A 22,227-nucleotide genomic window follows, 5' to 3' on the forward strand; every position below is an offset into this window, starting at 1 on the left:
AGAGCTGCCCCGCACCCAAGCATCTTTGAGGCCTAAGGTGAAAAGTTATGTACGGACAGTAGACAGTCAACACCTGGGTTTTCAAGGACAGTGGGTGACCTTGTGGACAGGGCAGTCACAGCCAGCACCCACTGGCCTCTGCTTTTGGAGGGCTGCGTTCCTCTCTCTTGTTGGTCTGGCCCACCTAACTTCCACTTGTTTATTCAAGTGCTGCTAAGGGGAGACGATGCTAGAGTTTTTTTTTTAAAGCAAATTTATGCCTCACTACATGCGTGGCTCCCGTTGCTTGGCCTCTGCCTACACACACCGCTGCAGAGGCCTCAGGAGAGCCCAGTATAGCCTCTTGTAAACCAAGACAAGCCAGCCCTGGGCCTGGGGCTCCTCCCTGCACCCCACTTAGCCCTGCACCCTTCCAGCCCAACTACAATTCTCAAGACAAGAAGTCCGTAAAAAGGAGACTGACAGATGACTTTCCTCCGCCATGACTGACAGGCAGCAGCAAGAGGGGAGAACACGGCACTGGACATCACGTGCAGGAACTGCCTCAAAAGTAGGGGCACCTTTCGGGCTGAGTTAATCCTGTCAACAGCAGACTGGAATAAGACAAGGAACTGTGTGCTCGAAACCAGAAGACGGTGCTCGAAACCAGAAAGATGAATTCTGTGATGACGACAAATGAACTCAGTGCGATGTGGGTGCTATACAGAGAATCATTCCTCAAGGTTCTGGAGCAGTTCATTTTTTTCAGTGCTGTAAACTCATTGTTCGAATCTTACAAGCACTAGTGTTCAACACTTCTAAAACTGGAGGGCCCAGTGAGGACTGGATGGGCACACAAATCTATAAACGAGCAGGGACAAACCCGGGGCTGCTGTGACTGCCAGCACCTCTTCCCGATCCTCCAAGACCCTCTGTGGCAGAGAATCCTTGGTGACGGGTCAGCCTGCTTCACTTTCAAAGCCAGCTGGGAAAATTATCAAAGCTGTCAGTCACACACCGTGATCCACAAGAGGGAGAAAAGCTCGTCTGTGTGAGGAACGCCTGCGGATGTGTCTCCAGGAAGCAGAAGTCACAGCCAGGCAGAGACCTTGCCTGACAGGGGCAGCTCAAGGCAATAGCAACTCCACCGCTTCTTCCTGGTTCCCAGGCTCATCAATTCCATCTCAAATACACAGAGACCCAAGCACAGGAGGCGCTGCTGCACCCAGCACTCTTCATCTCCAAAGTGAGCCTGCGGGGTGAGCAACTGCCTTGTTTGGGTGGACAGCCGGTGGAAGAGCCTGCAACGCGACCTGCATTTAAAAACGTGGGAAAGCCTGTGGAGGAAACCCACTCACCTTCAGTTGTTACTCCTTTTGTGAATTCTTTTGGTTATAGCTGTGCCTGTGGGTCTACGGACTTCACCTGACAAATGGTCTTCTGTACTACGGACAATCTGGACCCGTCAACCTGGCCTTCCAACTAGGCGACAATGAAATGCTGAAGACAAACCAGAACGTCACATTCCCTTTAAATATTCTCCACACACATACACCAGGCTGCCTGGTGGATACCAGGGTGTGAAATGAGAGAAACAGCCCCCAAGGCACAGATGCGGGGACATGATTATTACCAATTAACCACAGGCTGCACTTCAGCTCCTGCGCACCAGGTGCCTCGTGCCGGTGGCTCTGTAGCACTGGCCTGTTTCTCTCCAAAGCCATTCTGTGGCTTCTGGAAAAGGCAAACAAGCTCAGGACATTGTACCTCCAAAGAGCACATCTCTTAGAAGATTCTTGCCATAGCAAGTTACACCAAAGGCCCATTCAAACCCCATGTTCTACTTTTACAGAAGTGAAAAATTACAGGCAAGGATGGCATTCCAAAATAGGGCAGAATATGCAAGACAGGAAGGTCACGTGTGCAAGGACGGTGTGAGCCTCCACACTGTAGTGTGGGAGCTCACACTAAAGCATTCCTGGTGACGCCCACCTCCACCAAGAACTACCGTGCTGCCTTCTGACCCGTGAGGCTGACGGACTGGCAGAGGCGTGTGGACGTCAAGAACACTGTGACATGCCACTGCCACACAGGGAGGAGCAGCAGGTGAGGAGAGGCCTTCCCTGTTCTCTGATACCCAACAAACATCCAAGTGTTTGACGCCTTGCTCCATGATGCCCACTGCTCAGCTTCTGTGCACAGGCAGTTTCTGAATTTCACCTCAGGCCCTTGAAGTGGTCCGTCTGAGTCCTTTCCAAGAACCCTAAAACTGCCTTCCACTCATGAAAGCGCTCATGGACCTGAAAGCATGGTAGCCACCCAGGATCAGACACCTGTGGTTATCTCCTGCCTGGGGCTCAGGCAGGTGGTGGTGGGTGTCAGGCTGACTGGTGGATACTGGGGTGTGCTGGCATATTCCCTCCGTCTTTAATATGCTTGGAAATTTTAATTAAGCAAAAAAAAAAAAAAAAAGAATAATTACTTAGGCTATTCAAATCCGTTTAAAATCATGCAATGGGTAGCTCAAAAGTTCTATTTCCTTCACACTAAGGAAACCAGTTTATGAAACATTAAGTGCCCCAGTCTAGACAGCAGCTGATAGGTTTCAGATTAAACACACACAAGCACAGATTCACAAACTAAAAGGCGCGGCACTGTCAGAGCGTGAGGAGAGCCAACTACAGTTCTGTGAGGCGAGCTTGCTTCTGTCCTTCCATTCCAAGATACCAACGTTCAATACAAATGCATTAGTATTTGTTATTAAAATATCCTTAGAAAAAAAGAGAGCTTCCAGATAACAGTTCTGAGAAAAATGTGAAAACTTTTACTGTTACATTAAGAACAGGCAGTAGAAGCAACCTATTCTGCACTTCTCAGAAGATACTGGGGGGCACATATGCCACGCTGGGATAAAGTATACAGAATCAAACATGTACAAAGGTACCACAACAGGTTATGGTTCATACAGGACTTTAAATGACCAATGTTGACAATACAATTTGCAAAAAATATGAGAAAAGCAATACATATTTCTGAAACAAAAACACACCTGTTATAAAAAATAACACGCATAGTATCAGAATAGAAAAGTCAACAGAGCAGCAGTTCCTGAAGACAGATGGCAACAGGCAGCTGCACCAGCCATGGGTCTGCTGTGCGTCCACACCCGTCAGGCCCTATTGTGAACAACGCAACATTCTCCATCAGCGGGGAAGCACACAGACCGCTTGGCCACCACGCTTTCCGCCCGGTCTGTTCACACTCAGATTCAGCAGTAATAGCCCAGAAGGGAATGCAGCTCCACACTCCCTAAGACGTCGATGTCTTCAACACGTGTAAGACTCTCTCTGGAGCCCCTAGCTCCTCCACTCTTCCGAACTAACAGCATACAGAAATAGAAACAAGAACGCAAAGACGCCACATGGCCTTAGAAGAGCGGTCCTCAACTCATCTTCTCTACGCTTTCTGATCGTGTCCTGACGGAATGCAAAGAGCAGCTCCGCCTCCCCGAGGCTTCTGGGGGCTCCTCACACACACAACCACCAGTCTTCAGTCACGCACCATGGAGACTTTGGTCCCAACCAGTGTCTGCCTTTTCTAGAAACTGGAGACCCTGATTCAAATGGCAAGATTTGTTAGTTCCCATTTGCCTTGCAATAACGCTATGCGTCACAAAGATTCCAGACTAGGGGTTGTCCTCACCCAACTTCATGCATCAGGAACACAGAGTACCAGAATATCCTCACATTTTTATTCAAGGCACTCTCCACCAGAAAGTATGAAAAGAATAAACTACTCTGTAAAATGTGACTACATTTTTATAAACACAACAGTGAGATCCAAAATGAGACCAAGTAAAAATGAGACAAAGTAGAATTATACTGAATGCTCATTATCCCAAAGTGGCTTAATTTCATTTGCTTGCTGCAAAGACAAAGACTGTAAAAAGGAGCAGAGAGAGAAAGCGTGCAAAGCACTTCCTTGGAAGATCTCCAGTTCACTAACAGATCGCGAGAAAATCAGGTGTGGCCCCTCACACGAAGGGAAGGAAGGCAGTAACTTCGGAGACTTCCCAGTCTCCCCGACGTCTGCTCACGCTGGATGCTGGCACCTGGATGCTGGCACCGGCGTATCAGCTACCCACTGGCTGAACTGGAAATCAACACCAGCACTTCACGTGACAGCCACAGAGTGACAGTCCAGGCATGTGATGACCCCACTCATGTCCCCCAGTTTGTGGAGAGACTTCCCATTGCTGTGCTTCTCACACCCTCTAGTTTTAAGAAATATGTCAAATTGATTATGTATTATGCAAGTAAATTATCTTATATACACGAATAGTAAAAGGTAATTAGGAATATGCTGAATCATCTGCTGTTGTTGAAGAAAACATGCAGATGTATCTCTCTCACCTAACAGTTTTCTTCTAGCTTCCACTATATTTCATCACCTATCAGTTACTCTCTTTCTCTCCAACTTATCTTCATCCTCAAACCTCAGAGGAAATAATTGCAAAGGTCACATCTGGGAGAGCGGTAGTTGGAAGGCAGCATTTCTAGGGGGTAGGGAAGCACCACCTCCCCAGCACTGCATCCTCACAAAACCCAAAGGGCAGCCAATGAGTCAGTCTGGAGGCCACCAAGTTTCTGTAACAACTGCAGCAATTTTACCTTTGCATCTCTTACTGGATTACACAAGCCATCTAGGTAAAAGTAAATACTGCCAAAACCTCCTACCTACTGGAAAGAGAAGCAGAGGGCTTGAAAACACAACTTCGACAGGCTTCAATGGAGAAGGAAGCATCATTCAGAGATGAGAACAATGCTGTGGACACCTCGTGATCAACACTCAAGGGATGCAGGAGCTCAGTGAGGATGGTCCCTCAGAGGCAGCTGACCTGACCAGCTCAGGCACTGGCGAGCTGGCCACCACACCCAGACTGTGCTTGTCAAGATGCCTTGCTCCTTGAAAATAAGGCAAGATCCCAGATTCAAGTGCTAGCAGCATTTCGCCCCTCAGATGCACCTGCAGGCTCCACTGGCTCCAAAGGATGCCCTTGGATGGGTCAGCAATCCCATGAACATCCACAAAACCAACACTTAGTACTGCTCAGTGGGGTCAACAGTGCCCGTGCTCCGCTGCAACGAATCCAAACACATCTGCGCCCAGAGCTCCATGGCCATGTGCCCATCAACTGTCCCGACTCGCAGGCAATGCACACAGCCCTGCACCACTTCCCTCCTGCCCACCATGGAGCAGGGGACAGTTCTGTGAGTGAACAGAAGCAGGACATCCACAGAGCCGGCTGACAATGGAAGATGAGATGCTGCTGAGATGCGGAAGGGCAGATCACTGAGGCTGAACACGCATTCCTTCTGCCAACAGTTGCACACCACCAGCTGGGGCCCTGCGTCCCCACTGCCCAAGGGCTGCCTAGTTCTAATGAAGGCTGCTCACTCAGCACAGGGCCAAGTGGCCTTTTTAGCTGCAGGTACCAGAAAAAGCCACTGCCACTAACACAGGGGGAAGAATGCCCCAAAGACAAAAGGTCATTTGAGATGATTAACACCTTTTAGAGGCCATTTTGGTCATTCTTGAAATCAAAGAGAAACCTTTATTTTCAACAAAACTGCCCAGAAGAGATGGTTCATTGATCCACTATGAACAAGTCTCTCACCATACACAGCACCAAAATATATATTTAAAAAATTAAAAAACACAGAGTCCCCTCACACGCATCTCCCAAAAGCCACACAACCCAGACCAAAGGGAAAACAAATCAAACTCAATGCCCTCACACACAAGCCGTCTTTGAATTAGGATTTACAAATTTATATATTTTTTTCTATGGAAGAAAAAAAAAACACACACACAAAAAACCACTCGGGTAAGGAAAAATTTGTAGGTGAAGGCCCAATGTCTGCCTAAGCTAACAGAAAGCAGAATCATGATTCGTGCTTTTCCTGTATTTTGAGAGGGATGCAGCCTAACAGCACAGCCCTCCGTGGCCCACCAAATCCTTCAGCAGTCATAGGCCCCCGGAACGCTGGAAGAGCAAACCGCAGCCTTCCAGATTCTTCAGCGAGTGCCAGAGTGCAGGCTCTGCATCAGACTGCCAAAGAGACGGCAGCTTTCCTTGCAAGTTTTCCACTGCCTACAAAGGCCATTTTTCCCTATAAAAAAGATGCCAGGTCAAAAAAAAGTACAAGGGAGAAAAAGAGTTCTCTACTGCAGTGAGAATCTTGCAGTCGCAGGCTGATCTGAGGCAAGTCCCACGACGCAGGGGTGGTGCTGGGTCCACCACACAAGCGCAGGCGTTACTTGGGCTCCTCGATCACACCCTTGCTGAGGTCTGTCATTTTGGGATATTTTACTTTCTTCTGGTCCAGCTCGTTCTGAGCCCAAAGTAGTAGTTTCAGTAATTTTGCCAGTTTGGGTGTTGACTCGCGATTTTCATAATCTAGGACAGCTTGGTTAACTTCACTCCACACCTAGAATATAAATACATCTGATAAAAACCACCACACACGCAGAGCACCAGTAGAATCTATTAAAAACATGCAGTTTAAACAAAGTTTAAGCCCTTAACTGCAAGACACTCTCGGGACATGAAACACATAGTCCTTGCCTGGGGAAGCTCACAGTCTGGTCGGCAAATGTCACATCCAGCCTCGATGGCAGTTAAGTGCCACGAGCAAGGCTTGAAAAAAGTGCTGAGGGGACTGTGGAGAGGCAAGACCAGCGTAGCAGGACATACCAGCACCCTCCTCACAAGCCTCAAGAAAGCATCTCAAGTGGACTCTAGGACAGGCGATCCTTCCAAGACAGTGTAGGGAGGACAGAGCCCTAGGAGAGGACCTGGGGGAAGAGGGATCTGGGTCTGGAAGGTGAGGAGCTGTCATGTTCTGCCAGACAAAAACAGCAGTGAGGAGAGAAAAGTTTCAGAAAAAAGGATTTTAAATGAAAAATACTTGGGACCTAAACAGGAAGAAGGTTCAGATAAACATGGGAAATCAGCAAAGGGTGTGAATACTCTGCAACGGTCACCAAGTCTGTTGTCCCTAGTTTGACAAAAGATTAAAAGCCAGAGAGGGGCCAGGCACGGTGGCTCACACCTGTAATCCCAGCACTCTGGGAGGCTGGATCACCTGAAGTCAGGGATTCGAGACCAGCCTGGCCAAAATGGTGAAACGCCGTCTCTACTAAAAATACAAAAATTAGCTGGGCGTGGTGGCACACTCCTGTAGTTCCAGTTACTCCGGAGGTAGAGGCAGGAGAATCGCTTGAACACAGGAGGCGGGGGTCGCAGTGAACCGAGATCTCATCCCTGCACTCCAGCCTGGGCGACAGAGCAAGACTTTACCTCCAAAAAAAAAGTCATGAGGGAACCACTTAGCATCCCAGGCACAGAAGCCACCTCTCAGTCCACACCACAAAGCCACACACTTGGTGTCTTTGCGAAGCCCCCCCGGAGCACGCTGGGAATGGAAGAAAGCTTCCCTCTGGTGGGCCCCACCTTCTGCCTCTGCATGGTGTGGAGGAGGTCTCCGAAGGGTGACTCCTCAGGACTGTCAAAGGCCAGCAGCGCCAGGGTACGCTCCATCTCTGTGAGGCACTCTCGACTCTCCTCGCCCTGCTCCGCCAGCTGAGTCTGTGCAAACTCCAGTGCCGCCTCTGTCTCCCGCTGGCGGATCAGCTCGATCAAATGCTGTTGCTGGAGGCGGAGACAGACAAGCTTGACCCACACACACCCAAAACAGGGACTCAGGGCAGGTGGTACCAGGTCCCCATCAAAAGTACATCACAGAGGGAAGACTTTTCTTGCATCTCTGAGTTATCAAATTCGCATTTTTAAAACAAAAAAATAGTTTCTGAACTACATAAAAGAGCAAACTCAAACCCCTCCCCCCCACATGCATTAAAATAACATTAAAGCAAATTAGCCTACTTATTTCTCGATCATTGCAAATAACTTTAACTTATCAAGTATCCACAAACCAGACTGCTCTCTCCTGAAACTTACCTGCAAATGGAAGTAAAGATATCGGTTTGTGTCCAAGAGCTCTGGGTGGAGGCTGTTGATCAAGGCGATGGCCTCCTGAATCTGACCTTTCAGTATCATCTCCCGGATCTTGATTCGTTCATCAAGTGTTTCCAGATCCACACTAGGTTCGATCCCAGATTCCATTCGAAACTTCTCCGCTGCTTCCTTAAAGCCCTCTGAAAAGAAAAACCATCTTCACTGCTAGGAAAGTTAGCAAGGAATTAAGGCAAAGACTTTGTATCTCCCGAAACTCCAATTGCCTCAATTAATCACCTCTAATGTGAACCACACTTTCTCAAGAACCCAGTATTAATATCTTTGTAATTTACAAGTCATGCTCTCAAAATACATATAGAAAATGAGAAGAATATACTTCATTCTTTGTTATCCCATCCAAAAACTCTAATCCGTTAGCAAAGGGGTCAGAATGGCTGCTGGCCTAGTGTGTTGGTGTGGGCTCCTTTGAGGATAGATAATAGGTCCAGATGCCAGCAGCTGCAGCTCTGGTGCCAGATTAGGCAAGTCACACTGGCTCAGCCTCCACAGCCGGCTCAGCCTCCACAGCACAGGAGCCCTCCATGGCCAGCTCCACCTGCAGTGGCCTGGTGACTCCCACCTCTTAAGAGTGTCTACAATTTTTCAAAGCCAGCATGTGTGCCCCTTCCCCTGCCCCCGACATAATTATAGGCCTAAATTTCCTCATCACCTTCCAAAAATATTTTTTTTTGAGATGGGGTCCCATTCACTCTCCCAGGCTGGACGGCGGTGACACAGTCTTGGCTCACTGCAACCTCCGCCTCCCGGGCTTAAGTGATCCTCCCACCTCAGCCTCCCAAGTAGCTGGGACTACAGGCACAAGCCACCACACCCAGCTAATTAAAAAATTGTTTTTGTAGAGACAAGGTCTTACTATGTTGCCCAGGCTGATCTCCAACTCCTAGGCTCAAGTAATCTTCCTCTGTCTCTCAAAGTGCTGGGATTACAAGCATGAGCCACCATGTTTGGCCTAAAAACTTTCACAGAGATTAATTTGGGAGTACGAAACGGGGACTAACAGGAGGGAGGTTTTTCATGTCATGCCTTTTAAAAACATCTATTTTCTCGCCATATAAAGCACTGCCCTTCCTCCAGCCGACATCAAGAACAGCCTGAGTGTTACTTCCCTCTGCACGCTTCTGCCCTTCCCCATTCTCGCCCTCTGAGTTGGGCATACCTTCTAGAAACAGGTCACCATACTTTAGCAGACTGGCCAGAAGAGATCAACTATTTGGGCTTTAAATATACTTACTTCACAACAGTCTCAATTACCTTGACTAACTGTAAAACTGTCAAAGGCTGAGAAATGGGTTTGTGTTAGGGCTCAGAGACCTGGAATAATCTCATCTTCAGAAAAGGTTATCTTTCATATGATAATTTACAAACTTATCAGGTTAGCATTGTGTTTTTATAATGTCTGAACACAAATAACTACGTCGTCAAACCTCAGGGCTACAGCACTCCTTATGTGTTCAAAAAGGGAGAATCACATTCACGCAACAACATCCTTGCTGTAAGCCATTACCTGTGACCAGGTAGTTCATGATGAGGCGGTTCATGTCTGCTCTCTGGACGTGCAAGTTATTGAGTTTTTCCATCCACTCATCTTTCGTGATTTCATCGGGTTTTTCTGCATAACTCATTCTGATTTATCTCTACAGGAAAAAAATAACAGCTGAGGGAGGGGTTTAGATGCTCCTCCAGGTGCAAAGGGTAGGGCTGGAGAGCTGTGAGCTAGAGAATCCCACACTGAGCATGCATTGAAAGAGAACGCTGCCATGGGACACCCATCAGACTGAGAACGCCAGTGCTTAGCAAGGAAGAAGTTCATTTGAACTTTCCTACTGTGGCATCAGGAGAACAGACTATACTGCGGAAACAATCTGGCGTTCCTTATGAAGCTGAATATGTGTGCTCCTCACAATCCAGGAATTCTGCTTTTAATACACTTATATTCTAGAAAAACTCACCAGGATGCACCAAACACAGACAACGCTGTTCAAAGAAGCACTGTTCAAAGCGGCAGAAATGTGGAAGTCACCCACCTGAGCACTCCTTCAACAGCAGCATGGACCAAGGGACTGTGGCACACAGAACAACTGTGTGTTTAAAACCCTTGGGCAGATGGGTTTTGGAATTCAGAATTCTTCAATGTACAACGATTATTTGGCACAATTTACCATATAACAGCCTCACTGGAGTTTGGGGGAGCTCCCCATCATCAGACATTATTTCTTCAGTGTAATGTGTTAAGTATCCATACTAAGTAGTAGAGGCTATTAAACTTCACCTGGTGAGGTTTTGGCCACCAAATAGGTTAAAAACAAAACCAGAAACTTTGGTTTCAGAGATGTTTAGATTTCAGCATTGCTGAGAAGGGACAGTGGTCATGTACTCACACAAGAGAATTTCATAAAGCAGTTAAAATAAATGAACATCACATAAAGTCACACGGACGGCTCTCATAAAACAATTTGAATGAAAGAAGAGAGATGAGGGAGAGGCAAAATGTGGCCTGAGTTTTATTAGGAACAACAAGACAAAATATATAGTATGTGCTTTAGCAACAAATATGTGGCAAACCTATTTTGTTTTTTAAAACAAGGGCATGAAAGCTGACACTCAGGAGGGGGTTACCTGTGGGAGGGGCAAATGGCTGAAGCCCCAGGCAGGTGTTGCAGCTATGGGAGAATGGGCAAGTACTTGAGACAGGCAGGGGCATGCCACAGTCCACTCGGTCTTTGTTTTATCACTGATACATATGTTATACGATGCTACTTTATACAAAGTACTGCTGAAGTGTTTCAATAAATTAAAAAACTTTGGTCTCTTGGCTGAAAACTGGATGAATGCAGGGTGGTGAGAGCTGAGCAGCAAATCCATTAGGGAGACACCCAAGTGAGAGAGAATATCGGCAGAAGAGATGGAGAGCAAGGTGAGATCAAGATGCTTCGGCCACAGAGTCAATGGCTGCTGCTGGACAGAAGATTACCGGACAAAAGAAAGGGAAGAATCGAAGATGGTCACAGGTTTCAAGCCTAAGAGGCCCTGCAAGATGGGACCACAAATAAGGAGGAAGGACTGGAAGAAGAACAGGTTTGAGGAGCAGGGCAAGTTTGACGTGACTATTAGACATATGGCTGGAGAAATCAAGCAGGTATCTGGATTACAGATCCTGAGCTCACTGCTGAAAACATGAATTAGTGAAACGGGGGGGGGGGGGGCACAGGAATATTTTAAGTCAAGAATTCAGCAAAGATCATAGAGTGAGGGTAGATAGGGAATGAGAATCGTCATTACTTGGAGGATGCCATCCTTGAAGGTCAAGCAGAGAAAGTGGCACCAGCAGAAGAAAACTTGCTGCGGAGCGGCAGGTAAAGTGGAGGAGAAACCAGGAGTCAGTCGCTGTCACACACGAACACCCATTCTCTCATAATCAATTGCAAAACTCACTGAGACCAAATTTTTATTCATGACAATTAAATGTAACTTAAGGACCCATTTTCTCTTTCTTTTTTCTTTTTTTGAGACAGGCTGGAGGGCAGTGGCGCGATCATGGCTCACTGCAGCCTCGACCTCCTAGGCTCAAGCGATCCTCCCACCTCAGCCTCCCCAGGAGCTGGGACAACAGGAGCGCACCACCCTGCCTGGCTAATTCTTTTATTTTCAGCAGAGACGGGAGTCTCGCTGTTGCCCCGGCTGGTCTCGAACTCGTGGGCTCAAGAGATCCGCCCACTTCGACCTCCGCCACCGCGCACGGCCCTAGGACCAAGGTTAAGAGGTCCCTATGAAAAGGCACCTTTTTCTCTCAGCCCATTCGGTGATCGGTACTCACAGCGCTTCCACTCCGGGCAGTTACATGCGCCCATAAAAAGCAACAACTTTGTAGAACTGGCCCGTCCTGTTGTTAGCAGGAAGAACTCGGTAGTCTCAAACTCTAGCATAACAAGATTCAACAGAAGAAAACCCTACTTTCCATGCCACAGTTTACGTCCTCACCCGCTCGGTTTCTGCTTTAAAGCAGCAGATTTTGTTAAAAAGACCTCGTTACAGACGTCGCTCCGCCACAGAGACAGCTACCGCCGCCCCTCAGGCTGGCAGGGACCGCCCCTGAACACCGGCCCCCGAGGCCGCGCGCCTGGAGGCTGAGCCCTGACTGCCCCCTGGGCACCGGCGCGGGACGGCCGTCCGGCCCGGGACTCACTGCACGCCCCAGCTCCGCACCTGCCAGCGCCGGCGCTTCCAAGACCCCCAGAACGGGGGCGGCGCGCACCCCGGCCGCATCCCGCCTGCCCGCCCGCCCCGGCCCCGGGAGACGCTCGGCCCGGCCGCCCGGGCCCGCCGCCGCCGCCATCTTACCGTGCGGAACCTGCCTCCCACGCTGCACGGTCTGGGCGGCTGCGACTCCGCAGCCTCTCCTGGGTCGGGGAGGGGTGGCGGCGGCTGGGGCGCCCGAGTGGAAGGAGGCGGAGGCGGGGGCCGCAGCGGAGGCGGAGGCGGGGGCGGGGGCGGGGGCGGGGGCGGGGAGCGGGAGGGCAGGAGCACCGGCGGCCGCCCCTCAGCACCTCTCGCGACAGCACGAGAACGCGAGAGCGCGAGCCGATGACCAATGAAGCGCCCCCGCGAGGAGGCGGGGCGGACGGCCTCCCGGAAGCGCGGGACCTAGTTTCCGTCCTTGCGCAGAACTCTCCTCGCGGAGTCCTCGCGCTACGGATTGGCGCGAGAGTCAAAAGGCGTCGGCCGCCTCTGGCAAGATGGCTGCTGCGGAGGCGTTGGAGTGCGGAAACCTGGAGCCGGGATGGCGACGTCTACACTGAGTCGGAGGCGAAGGTCCCAGCCCTTTTCCTGTCGTTTGCGTGAGGCTGGACGGGGTGGGGCAGGGGAAAGGCGCCGGGTGTCCGCGGCCGCCCCTGAGACGGGGAAGGAATCCCCTCCCGAGCGGCGGCCTTCCAGGGCTGGTGTCCCTAAGGCCCAGGGAGAGACCGCGGACCCGAGACCGGGCTGGGCCAGAGCTGTGCTCTCTGCTCGTTGAAGCGAGTTCCTGGGCTTTACTCGAGATGTTATTGAGCGCGTCCTCACTCGAGGCCAGGTGGGGAATCAGAAGGGCCCTGCCCTCAGGGCGCCTCCCAGGGGCTGCGCTGAAGGGCGGGTCGCGGCCAGGGCGCGCGGGACAAAGGGGACCCCACATGCTTGCGGGGCGGAGTCCTGGCGGCGGCGCGGGGCAGGGCCGGGGGTACTCGGTGACTGGAGACCGCCGGGCAGGAGCGCGCGGGTTGAGGCCGCACTTGGGTATTTGCGCGTTTACTTGCTTATTGCCTGTCGGCTCAGGAGGAATGCGAACTCTGTCATCGCAGGGTCCCATGTTTCTGTTGCTGGGAAGTAACTTAAAGTATTTAATAAGAGCCGAAGGAAGAGAGAGAGTCCTTGAGGGGCAGCCCCTGATCTCATCTGCGAGGGATTCACGGGACGGCTTCTTTCTGAAGTAGCAGTCGGGGGGTGAGGTGGTTTCGTGTGTTTGCTTACAAGTGAGCTGAATAACGTGTAAGAAGCTATGTCGGTCGGTCTACTCAGCGACAGTAAGTCCAGTTCGGCAAATAGTTTGGAGGAAGACTGGTTTTGGACATTTTCCGTTAATCGAAGGAGCTAAATCTACAGGTCTAAAGTCTTGACAACATTATGCTTCATACGCAGAGGCAGTACGAGACAGTAATTACATCATTTGCAACTACTTAACCCTATGGTCAACAGTTCTTGGTATTTATTTGTTTATTTTAGATGGAGTCTCACTCTGTCGCCAGGCTGGAGCGCAGTGGCCTCATGTCGGCTCACTGCAACCTCCATCTCCCGGGTTCAAGCGATTCTTCTGTCTCAGCCTCTCGAGTAGCTGGGACTACAGGCGCGCGCCACCACGCCCAGCTAATTTTTGTATTTTTAGTAGAGATGGGGTTTCACCTTGTTGGTCAGGCTGGTCTCGATCTCGACTTCGTGATCCGCCCGCCTCAGCCTCCCAAAGTGCTAGGAATTACAGGCGCGAGCCCCCGCGCCCGGCCTTTTTAATTTAATTAATTAATTAATTAATTTTGAAACGGAGTCTCGCTCTGTCGCCCAGGTTGGAGTGCAGTGGCCGGATCTCAGCTCACTGCAAGCTCCGCCTCCCGGGTTTACGCCATTCTCCTGCCTCAGCCTCCTGAGTAGCTGGGACTACAGGCGCCCGCCACCTCGCCCAGCTAGTTTTTTGTATTTTTTAGTAGAGACGGGGTTTCACCGTGTTAGCCAGGATGGTCTCGATCTCCTGACCTCGTGATCCGCCCGTCTGGGCCTCCCAAAGTGCTGGGATTACAGGCTTGAGCCACCGCGCCCGGCCTATTTTATTTATTTTTTGAGAAGGAGTCTCACATTGTTGCCCAGGCTGGAGTGCACTGTCACGATATCGGCTCACTGCAACCTCTCCTTCCTGGGTTCAAGTGATTCTCCTGCCTCAGCCTCCCGAGTAGCTGGAACTACAGGCACCCGCCACCACGCCCGGCCAATTATTTTGTGTTTTTAGAACAGGCGGGGTTTCGCCATGTTGGCCAGGCTGGTCTCGAACTCCTGACCTCAAATGATCACCCACCTTGGCCTCCCAGGGTCCTGGGATTACAGGCGTGAACCGCTGTGCCCGGCCTATTTTTACTTTTTAAGTTTTTTAGAGACGGGGTTTTGCCTTCTTGCCTAGGCTGGTCTCGATCTCCTGGGCTCAAGCCATCCTCCCACCTCGGCCTCCGAAGTGCTGAGTTTACAGACGTTAGCCCCCACGCCCAGCCTGAACGTCAACGAAAAATGTGTGCAAGGGGATGCAAGTGTGCAAGGGGATGCGCGAGCAGAAAGCTTGAGTGCCAGCGCCTTAAGGGGACATTCCTTGACATTCTAGGTCAAAGAGGCTTTCTCAGTGCTTGCCTGTGGGCCGCAGGTTAATCCCCTCCTCCCAGCAGCCAGCCAGTCACCAGGTCCTACTTGAGCCTCCTTAATCCTCTCTAGAGAGAAACGCCCCTTTGTGTTGTTTCCCAGCCTCTGCCACCATAAATGGAAACCGTCATCTTTGCTTTCTGGACTGCCAGGGCGTCTCCATAACTCCTGTTGAGTTCCGGAAGTCCTGTCACTACCTCTCACACAGCAGACAGGGTGATCTCTCCAAAAGCCATCACTCATTGACTCTAGCCTCCTAACATCCCTTGGGGTCTCCCCAATTGCCTACGTAAAGTTAGCGCAGCTGTAAGTCTGCACTCCTGATCTTACTCTCTGCTCCAGCCATCCCAGCCGACTGGAGGTTTTCTCGTGTCAGCAAGCTTTGTTATCGCTGTGCTCTCACAGTCTGGACCCTGCGTGTAAAACACTTCCCCTAGGCTAACTCCTGCTCACCTCCTCAGTATAGACGAGGCTTTCTTGGGGAAGTCTTCCCTAAACAAAGCTGGATTGAGTGCCTTTCCTTAATGCTTGCACACAATCCTAAATTACCTCTTGGTGGCTCTTAGCACATGGTCCGTGATTCACCATAAAATGGTAAGCTTCATGCGAGTTGATATGGCTGAAGTCTAGTTCGTAATAGGAGCTCCATAAATATTTATTTGTTGAGTGATGAAGGAATAAATGAGAGAATGATTATGAGGATCGTAACTAGAAGCAATAATACTAGCAAAAATGGAAAGAGACCTTCAGTCAGGAGAGAAATGAGCAGTCCTTGGTGGGACTGCTAATTTGTGGGAGCTAAGAAGGAAGACCAGAGTGATGCAGGTGAGTAGCACAGCTGATGAGGTGGTGGCACCAACTGAGAATGATCATGATGAAGAAGGAGGTGCAACAACGAGGGAAAGGTGGTGCGTTCAGCGTGGGCCTCATTGAATTGGAGGTGCCTGTAGGACACATCTAAAGCCCAAGGGGAAGAGCAGGGCGAGAGCTGAGAGTTGATGGGTACAGTATTCAGAGGAAGTCCGTGGAGACAAGGAATGGATCAAGTCCGGAATGCAGAGCTGCAAGCTGTATTCACTGAGGAAGAAGTTGCCTATGAACGGTAGCAAGAAGGTGACCAGGGGGTCTGACAAGAACCAGGGGCTTCAAAGGTGCTCCCTGAAGCCACAGGGTGTTGAGTTTCAAGAAGCTATGTTAGCAGTTTCCGGCAGGGAAGTCCAGGGTGAAGCTGCCAAAACTCGCCATTTGATAGTTTTTGGTGAGAGAGCAAGAAGTTGAGTGATGTGATGGGAATGGGAAACATTGGAGTGTGGTGAACAGGGGTGAGGTGAAGACAGCGTAGTATTTTGAAGGCGTTCAGAAGCCATTAGGGCCACGCACATATGTACTGAGAAGTGAGCAGTGAGCTAGATGCCACCAAATGCTGCAGCAGCAGGTGAGACTGAGGAGCAGGGAAGGGGGGTCAAGGATCATTTCTCAGCTTCTGGCCTATGAATGTATAGGGTGGTGGGACCATCCTCTGGATAGGGAACGCCAGACAAGAGTCTGGATGTATGTAGTAGGGAGGTCGGAAGTCCTAAGTTCATTTTGCTTGTATTAGATAGGTTTTGAAGTGCAGTTGAGGCATTCACATGGAGATGCCAGGGGAGCAGGTGAATGACGGTGCCTGGATCCAGGCAGAGATAAAGCCACCTACAGCCAGGTGTGCATGAAGTCTCCGTGGAGAAGGTATAGGTGGAGGGAGAGGAGGAGAACCTGGGCCAGAGCTCTGAAGACACCAGCATGGAGGGTCACCAAGGGTGCAGGAGAGCAGGAAAGAGGTAGGTGGGTCCTGGGACAGCTCGAGAGGGTGCAGGGCTACACCGGTTGACATCTGGGACAGTGACAAGGATTTCAGCCTGCTGGATTCATCAACTGCCTGAGCTTTCCTGTGACAGAGGTGGGCATGTGGACTAGAGAAACCACAGGCTTGGCCCTTACCGTCAGCTGAGGGGCAACCAGGTGTTCAGAGCTTCCAGTGTCTTGCAAGCTGAGGTGGTGGCTTTGAGCTTGAGTTGTTTCATATTGAAAGAGATGAACAGAAAGAAGAGTGCTAAAGGTATATTACTTGTAAAAGAACATTAATGAGTTTTTAAAAAGGGAAAAGCAGTTTGCCTAGGCTGGAGTGCAGTGGCGTGATAACAGCTCACTGCAACCTACACCTCCCAGCTAATCCTCCCATGTTAGCCTCTTGAGTAGCTGGGACTACACGCGGAAGCCACCACACCCAGCTAATTTCGTTTATTTTTTGTAGAGGAGAGTTCTCACTATGTTGCCCAGGCTGTTCTCAAACTTCTGGGCGCAAGCAATCCTCCTGCCTCGGCCTCCCAGAGTGCTGGGATTACAGGTGTGAGCCACTACGTAGTGTTTCCTGTACTCAAATCATAGAATGTTTGAAAAACCAGGACATCAGCCATGTTTCAAAACCACATTATTCCCATGGATGTTTTGTTTTACTCTCAAAACCCAAAAGCATAAAATCAAACCCCTACATACTGGAGACTTCAGGCTTTCAAAGAGATTGGGCAAATCAAACCACCTTATTTTTCAGGATAGTTGATAAACCCATCTGTTGTTGATGCTCAGAATGATTAGCACAAGTAGGAAGGAAACACGCAGACCTCAATTTCCATAGACTTCACTTTTCACAGTATTTTAAACTATTATTCTTGGACGTTGGAAAGGGGTAAGGAAAAATTTTCCTATTTAGTCTGCTGCACATATTCTTTTTTTTTTTTTTTTTTTTTTTTTTTGGAGACAGAATTTCACTCTTGTTGCCCAGGCTGGAGTGCAGTGGCGCCATCTTGGCTCACCACAACCTCCGCCTCCTGGTTTAAGCAATTCTCCTGCCTCAGCCTCCTGAGTAGCTGGGATTACAGACATACGCCACCACGCCCAGCTAATTTTGTATTTTTAGTAGAGATAGGGTTTCTTCATGGTTGTCAGGCTGGTCTCGAACTCCAGACCTCAGGTAATCCGCCTGCCTTAGCCTCCCAAAGCGCTGGGATGAGAGGCATGAGCCACCACCCCTGCCTTGCTGCACATATTCTGACACCATGTGTTTGGTGAACCCAGACCCTGTAGAGCATCTTTAACTGGCGATTGTTTGATATAGGTGCCCTCCCCCTCCCTCTTTTTGCCTGATTTTATTTCCCTTTCTAGATTATACCACTCAATCAGGAAGCACTGAATATTTTGTAAGTTTGTTTGGGTGAGAGCAAGAATAATCTTTTCTTGATTTTTTTTTTTAACCTTTAACTGCTGCTGAGGTTGAGACATAAGCTATCTAGCATACTGTTACCTGAAACACACATGGCAGGAGGGAAGGTGATACAGTCCTGCCATTGCAGACCAGTGGGAAAGGTCAAAGAGTGTTTTGAGTAGCAATGTACATGGTCAAAGCAGTCATGTATGTACTATTTCATTTGAGGTTGATTATGCACTTTGAACCTGGCTGGTTAGGATTTGATAGACAGTTATTAGTTTGGGATTTTTTTATGAAAATTAACAAAATATATATATAAATATGCACATCTACATGTGGATAGTTCTGTCTGTGTCTTAAGTTCTTTGTATGCGTGCAGCTGTTGTGATCACATGTCTGATGGGCAGGTAGAAGTAGAAATAGAGTTCCTGTGTTTCCCAGGCTGGCCTTCAACTCCTGGGCTCCAGTGATCCTCCCTCCTGGGCCTCCCGAAGTGTTGAGATTACAGGCGTGGGCCACCGTGCCTGGCTCTACATTTACTCTTTAAATACTTTCCTACTGGAATGAAAGAGGCAGGGTGGCTCACACCTATAATCCCAGCACTTTGGGGAGGCTGAGACAGGAGGATTCCTTGAGGCCAGGAGTCTGAGACTAGCCAGGTCAACAAAGCAAGACCTCCCTGCTGTTTCTTAAAAGAAGGGAAAAACCCTCAAGTTCCCATTTGGGTATCTTTTGGAAACTGCTGATAGCTCAGCCTTTGTTGTTACTGTTGGTATTTCCTCCAAACACGCTCTCAGTTTTACCATTTTGTTTTTGTGAGCTAAGCAAGAACAGGAATTAATTTATACAGTTAATCCTATCTGGACAAATTCTGAAAGGTTACTGAAGTCTCTTTCATTTTTTTTTTTTTTGAGACGGAGTCTCGCTCTGTCGCCCAGGCTGGAGTGTAGTGGCCGGATCTCAGCTCACTGCAAGCTCCGCCTCCCGGGTTCACGCCATTCTCCCGCCTCAGCCTCCGGAGTAGCTGGGATTACAGGCGCCCGCCACCTCGCCCGGCTAGTTTTTTGTATTTTTTAGTAGAGACGGGGTCTCACCGTGTTAGCCAGGATGGTCTCGATCTCCTGACCTCGTGATCCGCCCGTCTCAGCCCCCAAAGTGCTGCGATTACAGGCTTGAGCCACCGCGCCCGGCCTCTTTCACTTCTTAAAGTGTTTTCATTTAAGAAAAAAATCTTTAATTGTAGTCTACCCAATTGTAGCCCTATCCCTCCCCGTGAGGTCCCATACTCTGGAGGCATTGAGGTTAGGCAGAAGGCACAAGAATGGGGCCAGGGCCCATTGCTCTGGAACTGATGGCTGCCTCTGACCTCATGGACATCCCTGCACCTTCTTCCTGGTGCTCACCAGCAGATGTAGGAATTCAGTCATCCATGGGTTCGTTTCCCCTTTTTCCGTGGTCTATATTCCATGGTGTGAATAGCCTGTAAGGGTAAATATCCTATTTGGGTACAACCACTTTACTCTTATTCTGTCAGAATCTGTGAAAGCGTTTTTTTGGCTTTCTTGTTTGCTGTGTTCCTTTAAGGATGGTTGAGATAAAACCACTCAGAAAGGAAAGTTTTTTGCCTTATACTTACTAAAATATTAATTTATTCCAAAGTTGTCTTTATTTACTTTTCACTGACCTCAAAGAGAAAACTTAGACAACTCAGAGAAACATGAAACATTCTCAGAGGAAGAAGTAATGAGCATGGTTCTGCATTAATGTGTTCTCTCCTTAGCAGAGGATATAGAACTACTGCAGCTCAGGCCAGGCGTTGTGGCTTATGCCTGTAATCCCAGCACTTTGGGAGGAAGAGGCGGGTGGATCCCTGGAGTCCGAGACCAGCCTGGGCAACATAGTGAAACCCCATCTCTACAAAAAATACAAAAATTAGCCAGGTGTGGTGGCACGCGCCTGTAGTCCCAGCTATTCAGGAGGCTGAGGCAGAAGGGTTGCTTGAGCCTGGGAGGCGGAGGTTACAGACAGCCAATATCACACTACTGCACTCCAGTCTGGCGACAGAGTGAGACCTTGTCTCAAGGAAAGCAGCACTACAAACTGCAGCTCATTTTTTCTAAAGATATCTGGAAAATGACAGAAGAGAGAGTAACACATCCAGATTCAGTTCCCTACCATGAGAAGTTCCTTTTGCCTCGTTTGTGGATATTGTTGTTAGTTCATTGTAGCTGTCTTGAGTAATGTACAGAGGCTAATGTGATCAAAGAAATATTCATCCCTTGTTTTTCTAGTTAAAAGTCATAGCACAGGTTTCTAGTAACATTCAAATGATAAGACACTGTCCGTAATGCTAATTACAAAAATGCAGTATTAAAGTAATTTGGTGCAGCATTTAAGGGGGGTGATCCCTCCTCCCAGCTCATTTCCCTCCCTTTTTCGTATTTCACATTTATTCTTTTGCCTAAGACAGAAAATTGGTATGATTCTCATATGCTGCATAGAACATGTAGCTCCATCACATCCCACAGCTTTCTAGAGGTCTTCGGGGTTGGAACACAAAGTTTAACTTCTGTTTCTGTTTTTCCTTGAATTCTTTTGTTTCCTGGCCCTTTTCCATCCTGTCAGTTCCCCTTAACTTACCACCCACTGTCGTCCATACTCCCCCTCTGTGTTGGTTGTCTCAAAACAGCATTCAGCGGAATTCACTGAGTGGGTGAATTCTGTGAAGTTGCCTTTTCTGGCAGTGCTGTTGCTCAGTGATGCACAAACGTGGCATTTGCTCTTTGGTAGACAAAGATCTGGGGTTTTTTTGTTTTGTTTTGTTTTGTTGGTTTTTTGTTTTTTTGTTTTGAGATAGAGTCTCCCAGGCTGGAGTGCAGCGGGTTCAAGAAATTCTCCTGCCTTATCCTCCCGAGTAGCTGGGATTACAGGCGCCTGCCACCACGCCCGGCCAATTTTTCTATTTTTAGTAGAGATGGGGTTTCACCATGTTGGTCAGGCTGGTCTTGAACTCCTGACCTCAGGACCTCAGGTGATCCGCCCGCCTCGGCCTCACAAAGTGCTGAGATTACAGGCGTAAGCCACTGCGCCCGGCAAATCTGGCTAATATTCTTTAAAGGAGCCAAAGGCAGTGCTTTTACTGTTTGCTTTGAGGGGAAGTAGTGGCCGATCTGATTGTGACACCTTTTAGCATTGGTGACTTGATTTATCTAAAGTTAACTGTTAAAGTTAGCTGGCCTTATACAATGTAAAAGTAATGAAAATTCATCAGGTTCTCCAAAAAAAACAGCAACACCACCACACAGAGCACACAGTGGCTGAAGTTTTTGTTAGCAATAAGAAAACAGTAGGCATATATATATGCATATATATACACACACATATATGCGCGCATATATATATATATATATATATATATATATATAGTCCCCCCCCCCCGGGAATTCACGTTCTCCTCCTGGGTAAAGGAGAGGGTTGTATTTTGTGATTCCTTTTTCCTGCCCCAAGTGGCTAGAGATACAGCCCCTGCGCGCCGGGCACTGAGTCCCTGGAGCACGGCGTGGGGGGCCTGGCGCAGACACGAGTCAGGACCGGGTGGGTCTCCGGCCAGAAAGAACTATGTTCCGGCCGCCCGGGTCGCGGGCCCAGGATGCATCACTGCAGGCCTCCATCCTGCCTCGGCAGAAGTCTGCAAGAATCCTGCGGGCGTCCTCCAGAGCGAGCAGAGGAGGAGCTCAGCGCCGAGGCCCAAGCGCGCCCCGCCGTCGCCCCTCCCTGTGCCCCTCCGCCGCTGCGCCCCTCGCAAAGGGGAGACCTGGACGCTGCCCGGTGGCCTCGGCGGGGGCCCTGTCCTTAGCCGCTCTGAATCCAAAGTGAGAAGAATGAAACGTCCTGACGCTGTCCGGCTTCCGGTTCTTGGAGAGGGCGGGAACTCCCCGCCGAGAGAGCTGTGCGGAGTCAGGAAGCGCGGCGCTCCTTC

At 49.4% G+C, this 22,227-nt stretch overlaps 2 protein-coding genes across 3 annotated transcripts in view; one reads left to right on the forward strand and one right to left on the reverse strand.

Annotated features, from left to right (window-relative positions):
* Nucleotides 1–2,780: 2,780 nt before the first annotated feature.
* On the reverse strand, nucleotides 2,781–12,642 carry GID8 (GID complex subunit 8 homolog). Its single transcript, XM_030915092.1, has 5 exons — nucleotides 12,419–12,642; nucleotides 9,585–9,714; nucleotides 8,003–8,199; nucleotides 7,496–7,693; nucleotides 2,781–6,470 (listed from the first exon to the last, which is right to left on the reverse strand). The coding sequence occupies exons 2-5, from the start codon at nucleotides 9,700–9,702 to the stop codon at nucleotides 6,297–6,299; spliced, it is 687 nt and encodes a 228-aa protein (XP_030770952.1). The 5' UTR covers nucleotides 9,703–9,714; nucleotides 12,419–12,642; the 3' UTR covers nucleotides 2,781–6,296.
* Nucleotides 12,643–12,697: 55 nt separating this feature from the next.
* The window catches only part of DIDO1 (death inducer-obliterator 1), a 63,567-nt gene continuing 54,037 nt past the window's right edge, over nucleotides 12,698–22,227 (forward strand). Inside the window, exon 1 of one of the 2 annotated variants that reach the window (XM_030915090.1) lies at nucleotides 12,698–12,889. The gene's annotated coding sequence lies outside the window, so the exon portion shown is untranslated. The remainder of the gene's footprint in view (nucleotides 12,890–22,227) is intronic. The other variant, XM_030915091.1, reaches the window with a different exon arrangement.

This window comes from Rhinopithecus roxellana, chromosome 13 (assembly GCF_007565055.1).
Source record: "Rhinopithecus roxellana isolate Shanxi Qingling chromosome 13, ASM756505v1, whole genome shotgun sequence".
In the NCBI taxonomy this organism is placed as follows: domain Eukaryota; kingdom Metazoa; phylum Chordata; class Mammalia; order Primates; family Cercopithecidae; genus Rhinopithecus; species Rhinopithecus roxellana.